The following is a 6,872-nucleotide window of genomic DNA, read 5'->3' as shown; positions in this document are numbered from 1 at the left end:
TTCATGTTTTATTAGAGCTTAAAAGATACACTCAGATTTACAGCACAGAATGAAGACCAGACTGTGTGTGGAGATACAGTTCTTGAGGAAGTTTTAATCGAGCAGGATTTCAGGATATGGGCATTTTTGTTTTTTTAAACAGACTTTAGTTCTGCACAATTAACACTGAGGCCTTCAGACATTTTGCTGGCTGTATTCCATGCATATATTTAGCATCCACATGTAGATGCACGCCTGAAACATAACGCTGCAGTATTGCCAAAACACAGGAACACAGGCCATTTCTGTCCACACTTCAGCTGCTCTGAGAGAAATGTAGATCTGTAAATGAATGGTAATTCTAACAGTAGCATAAAAATACAGGTAGTCAGCAATGCTATAAAAAAATACTAAGCAAGTTACATCATTATCTTCCAAAAACATGAATTGGAATTGCTTACCTGTAGGCAACAGCAGGTACATGTTCATGCAGCTTTTATGTTGGGTTACAACCAAAAAACACATTAACCCACACATTAGCAGTGCTGTCAGTCAAACAACTTGTGGTTTGGTGAGGATTTGTCAGCTTTCATATTAAATATGTTCCTTTCATAAGAGTTAATATGTTACATAAAAGAGTCATAAAATGGTCATTATCATAACCATGATGACTATAACTGGTGTACCATATGCAAAGTGTGTTTATAAGGTTACTCACATACTGCAGACATTGATTGGCTAGAATAGATATATGCAGATAAGAGCAGTTGCAAATCTCAGTGCAGTTTTTTTTTTAGGGGTTTTGAATATTTAATTTTTATTTTATTTTTAATCCCGGATGAGCTCCCACATTTATGTTACATCTCCAAGGCAGTTAAGGGTAGAAGAGACATTTTAACATAAAATAAATAAGCCCCAGGTCTTTTAACCCTGGTAGACAGTTTGCTGGTACAAAAAGAACTAAGGACAAAAGAGTTCCAATAAATATTATTTATTTATTTATATAAGGTAATTTAATTTTAAAGTATTTGAACCCACTCACAAGTCAGTGTGGACACTTGAGCAATTGTGAATTCAGTCCACAGCTGCAGGCACTTTTTTTGTAAAGGGATTTAAATATTTTATTTTATTTTATTTTATGTACTTTAATTCACTCAAAAATCAGTGGGGACACTTCTGATTAAAACGCACACAAAATCTAAAAATGAGTTATTTCACACTTCTATTAGCACTTAATCTAAGAAACATCTAATTTGTCCCAAAGCCACTTGTATGTGCAACCTGTTCCCTCCAGCTATGAGTGACATTGGCTAATACGACTTTACTTTCACCGCATTTGTTTCTCATGAGGCAGTGACACTGATAAGCACATTTCAAAAGCCCAGAAAACATGTCGAAACTATCCCTCCAGTCCACATGAAGGATCCCCTGGCAGGCGCCACCATTTCCAGTTAACAAAAGAAGGTGAAAGGGCTCTTTTAATAGGGATGGATTTACAGGAAACAGTTGCCTTAAAGCATAAAGAAAGTGAAAGTTTTTGCAGAAGCGTATAAAGGGCGTGCAAGCAGCGGTGAGGCACATATCTGCTGAGCACAGGTGAACGAACACATACAGAGGGACAAGATGATGTTCTCTAACGCTCTGACATTATGGACAGGTGCTCTGCTCATATTGAGCGTCAGTCTATGGAGCTGTACAACAGGTGAGTCAAAATGTACAATTATTTAGCAACATCCTTCTGCAAGAGTTTTAAACTAATCTGTTTTGAAATTTATTTGAAGTTTAAAAAGTAATAATTGATAAAATGTACAGTGTTTTGTACAATATGCATACAATATTCTTTTACTTTACATTCTGCAGTCTTTCTGTACATTATTTTTTTTTTAGGTGAGACTGTTGATGCTGCCAATGGTTAACATTCTGTGCACTGTTTAACTTTCACAGCTCTGAACGATGGGGCAGCGGATTGTTGTTTAACCACCAGCGACCGGCGCATCCCACAGAGGGTGGTGACGTCCTTCACCATTCAGACCGGTGATGAAGCCTGCAGAATTCCTGCCACTATGTAAGTCGCATTACACGCATTTCAAAATGCCTCCAAAGTGCTGCAGACTTCAAGGTGTATTTGAGTTTGCATATTTAAATATGAATGCATTTCCACAGATTTGTCACAAAGAAGGGATTGAAGCTCTGTGCACCGTTTCCAAGTAAGAATAACTGGGTGAGCAAACTGATCGACTACATACTAGCAGGACCTCTACCCAAAAAACCTAGAGGTACGTGTTTGTAGGTATTTCATCAAGTCTTGGTACTTAAAAAATATAAATGTACATGCATGCTTTTAAATTCTGTTTGCATAACATAAGATAACATTTAGAATACAACACCTAGCAACATCTTATAACACTTCAAACACAGCATAACATTTAGAAGAGATAATGTAGCAACATTTACAACATAATATAACACAACAAAAATAATATAGAAGATGGCAGCATTTTGAACACATAAAGTCACAGTAATGTTTAGAAAATAATATAAAAACAACACAACATTTAGAACACCATAACGTAACATAGCAACATACCATAACATAAAACAAAACATAATATAACATTTAGAACACAACACATAGCAGCCTATTTTAACACTTAAAATGCAACATAAAATTTAGAACAGAACATTTAGAACACATACTTTAACAATAACATTTAGAACATAACAACATATAACATATAACATAACATAACATAACATAACATAACATAAAATGATATATTTAGGTAACAGCATAACATTTAGAACTCTTAACATTGCAACAACAACATAAACTAAAACACAACACAGTATAACATTTTGAACACAACACTGCATAACATAACATTACATAAACACATAATATAACATTTAGAACACAACACAGCAACATAATAATAACACTTATAACAAAATAACACTTAGAATGTAACATTTAGAAGACAATGTAACAATAACACAATGCCATAGTATAAAACAAAACAAAAATATAACATTTAGAACACATTACAATTTAACATAACATAACATTAAACAACAAATGACATAAAGTAACATTTAGAACATAACATAACATAACATAACATAACATAACAACATAACATATAACATAAAACACATCACATGAAATAACATTTTGAACATAACAAATCACATAAAATAACATTTAGAACATAAACAAAACATTACATGAAACAACATGTATAACAAAACATTATTTTTTCTCTTTTCTTACAGGAAAGAAGCATAGACAACAGTAAACCATCACAGATTATGCAGGTCCAGCCTGCTCTCACTTTACACGCATGAATAGGAGTGATCCTGGAACAGATACCTAATATTACTTAACGTTGATAGTAAATAGTCATTCTCAGGTTTGCTACATGAGTACTCTAGTGGAGCAGGTCAAGTGCGAATCTACTGTCATAGGAATAAGCTTTACAAGATATGAACTATTTTTGAAATGTGAATCCTTCCCTCACTGGTCTACATGAAGAGATTTTAAGCTAACTAATTTCTAATTTCCATCACTTGTTGTTGAGTTTGTATTCTGAATACTTGTATAAAGTTACTGTGTTTCCTGAGCCATTGAATAAAAAATATTTTGTTTTCTATATTTTTACTTTGTATTTTGGAATATAAATAAAAGCTTTTACATTTTAAATGACATCTGTGCGCATTATTTTTTTTTCAAGCTACAGAAAAAAACTCTAATCTAAAAAGAACAAATTACCTTAAAAATCATTCTTTCAACCAAAGTAACTAAATATATATTTGTCCCGTTTAAAAAAAAAGGTATTGTTGCAGCAACTACAGGGATTATGTCCAGCAGATGTTCTATATCTTATGCTAATGTTGTTGTGATTGTAAAGAGGTCCTGACTTTCACACATGCTCTGCATCTAAAGTAACACTCAGCATACACACTAGGAGAGCTTAAGTAGCTGAAGTGACCTTTAAAATGGTTATTTGTGTAGGAAGCATTTAACCTCTAGACTATAATTAAAGGGTATTCAAGCCTGTTTGACGTATATCTACAATCTTTAAGTAGTGCCACCATTGATTGTATAATAGTTCTAAATAATACACCGCACACTTAAGCAGTGCATCATTTGGTCATGTCCAAACTGCAATATGAACACACCCCCTACAGGAAAATAAAGTCATGTCAAGTCAATTTATATCTATTGAGATTTTCACACGGTATATTGTTTGAAACCATTAAAAAGTGCACATTTAAACAATTATATGACTATTCTGTTGTGAATATATTGTCATATCAGCTCTATGCATGTGGTAGGTGAGCATCGACTGTATTTCATATTGCCTTCACTGTCATCTCATCAGCTGGCGGTAATCCAGACCATTGCTCTCAGCTATGAAATGAAAGTGCAGTTGATTCCAGTTTTCTGAAGGATTAGGAGAACATTTTACCCCACGGACAGCAGCACTGTACACACAAACACATATACAACTGTGCACAAAAATACCCAGAAACCCACAATCCAGATGCCTCAAAATTCTTTCAGCCCTCCAGCATAGAATGAACTGATCACTGAAGTGAAAAATCACAGCAATCTGCAGAGGGCCAAACATGTGAAATAAGACTCAGATAGATAGATAGATAATATATGGATGGATGTGAAATGTGACAACATGCCCCATAGGTGGGGTGCATCTGAGAGGCACATTGTAACATGACCATATGACAGCTTAAAATGTTATCTGATCTAATGGAAAAACACACAAGACAAACTAAAATATTTTGTCAATAATATAAAATTATTAACTTTTTCAAATAAAATAATGGCATTTCTTAAGAATGAAAAATAATCTATTTTTGGAGTTTGAAAATGAACACATTGCAACCATGCTTGGGATGGCCCTGATCGCAAGACACAGCTATACAGTATTGTTCAAAACAATGTGGGCAAATAGATGAAGAAACACATTCAGACATTCAGAAAAACACAGAGATAGAATCCCCTCCCCCCACACACAGCTCTCAGAGAACAGGAGACACATAAACGAGCCAAAAGGCTTTACATTTCTTGAAATAATAATTTCTGAACATTAAACATTGACTGTCAATCTTTATTCACCTGTTTGTCATGGTTTCTCATTGAAATTCATAAAAGTAATTAGTGTAAATTACATCGCTAATGTCATAGAATAGCATAGTTTAATAATAGCCGGGCACATTGTAACATGCGCAACTGGAATTTAAAACTGGTTAGTGTCTTCTAAACTGATGAATGACAGATTGGAGATTAAAATAATAGCAGATTTGTCTAATTTTAAATTAATACTAAAAACTGAGATGAAAAATGTAACTTCAGCCATTACTTTTGCTATGGTAAAATAAATATTCAGCAATATCATCAAAAATATTTTGAATTTTGTGGCACTTTTTCCCCCCTCTATATAGTGTTGATATGGCAACTAGTAAATATGTAATTTTGGTTATGCTAGCATGTGTGGAAATATTTAAACCATGTGTGTTACAACTAACCCCATGTTAGTTTGTGCCCCGCGCTCTCCTAAGTAAGGAATAATTGACGACGGGCCATTGAATTATTAGAAAATAATGCACACCGAGGTGGTGATGCATTCATCAGATTTTTGTCCTTAAAACGCTTGGATTAATTTCTTACACATCTCATCCAACACCTCTGTTACTAATTCCAATACATACTTTTAGACCTAGTAATGGAGGCTTGATCTGTTTATAATCTTAGACAGAGAGAGAGAGAGATTAAGCATGTTTGAATTACCTCTTTGAGTCTGTGCGTCTCTCAGCAGTGTTCGGCATCATGGTTTCTAATATCGAAACTGCAAGTTCATCTGCTTCAAGAACAGCACCGTTATTAGTGAGAAATGACATTTAGCTTTTACGTTGCTAAATTATTTTACTGATAATAATCGTCAGAGCAGCGCTGTGTGTCTGTACTATGTGTGTGCATTTGTGAGCGAGAGCAGGAGAAATAGAGTATGATTTGCGTACAAAATAAAACGTGATTTTGTGGCAAAAGCACGGAAATAATGAGTCTTTTTTATAATATTGTTTACTATATTTATTTGCTTGATCAGTGTCGTTGTGGGTTTTGGTTCTTTTGCTGTTTTAGGCTGAAAGATCCTCGCGAAATAACTGAAATCGTTTGGCGATTGGTAATGTGGTCAAGACCTGTCTGGAACAAATTTTCCGTGTGTTTCCCCTGAAAATAATTGCACATCTTAGAACGTTCGTCAGCTAATCAGATGCAAGCATGGCCCTGTAGTGTAATCATTTTTAAAATATTAGGATCGCTCATTAAATGTTAAACTTAAACAGATGTTTTTCATACCTTAAAATGACTCCAAACAGGATGTGTCTGCCACAGTATCTTCTACTTTATATTCTTTCTTCTTTTCATTTTCTATTTCCCGTGAAGGCATCCATCCACCAGGTTTCTCTATGAAATATTAACATGTTGCTTGGAAAGGTGGCTCACCTCTGGAACACAATTTAGCTTCTTATTTTAAGATCATTCGTCTGGTGGAAAACATAGTATAGTGAAAACACTGACCTAAGATTACCTGGCTTGAGTCAAAAACAGTCTTTTATTTTGGTTTGAAACATGTCAAGTATTGCTCTGAGAAGACATTAGATCCAACTCAAAGGTGGATGAAATCAAAGCTGACACAGAAATCCAAGCAAAGAAAAACAAACTGTTCAACATGAAATAAATGCTTAGCTAAAACTGCTGAAACCATCATATGCAGTTTGGATATAAGTATTTATATTTTTAAAGTATATTATTTCTGTAATAACTACTCTTTTTAAAAGTATGCTAGAGTGTACTTATCACAAGGGCATAC

At 34.2% G+C, this 6,872-nt stretch overlaps 1 protein-coding gene across 1 annotated transcript; it reads left to right on the top strand.

Annotated features, from left to right (window-relative positions):
* Nucleotides 1-1,476: 1,476 nt before the first annotated feature.
* On the top strand, nucleotides 1,477-3,648 carry LOC107677997 (C-C motif chemokine 20-like). The gene is made up of 4 exons (XM_016473082.1): nucleotides 1,477-1,681; nucleotides 1,924-2,044; nucleotides 2,143-2,255; nucleotides 3,253-3,648. Exons 1-4 carry the CDS (start codon nucleotides 1,603-1,605, stop codon nucleotides 3,273-3,275), a joined length of 336 nt encoding a protein of 111 aa, XP_016328568.1. The 5' UTR covers nucleotides 1,477-1,602; the 3' UTR covers nucleotides 3,276-3,648.
* Nucleotides 3,649-6,872: the final 3,224 nt, after the last annotated feature.

Source organism: Sinocyclocheilus anshuiensis, unplaced genomic scaffold, assembly GCF_001515605.1.
Source record: "Sinocyclocheilus anshuiensis isolate Anshui unplaced genomic scaffold, SAMN03320099.WGS_v1.1 scaffold260, whole genome shotgun sequence".
In the NCBI taxonomy this organism is placed as follows: domain Eukaryota; kingdom Metazoa; phylum Chordata; class Actinopteri; order Cypriniformes; family Cyprinidae; genus Sinocyclocheilus; species Sinocyclocheilus anshuiensis.
Note: the sequence above shows the minus strand (reverse complement) of the source record. Positions and strands in the feature narration are given on the sequence as shown.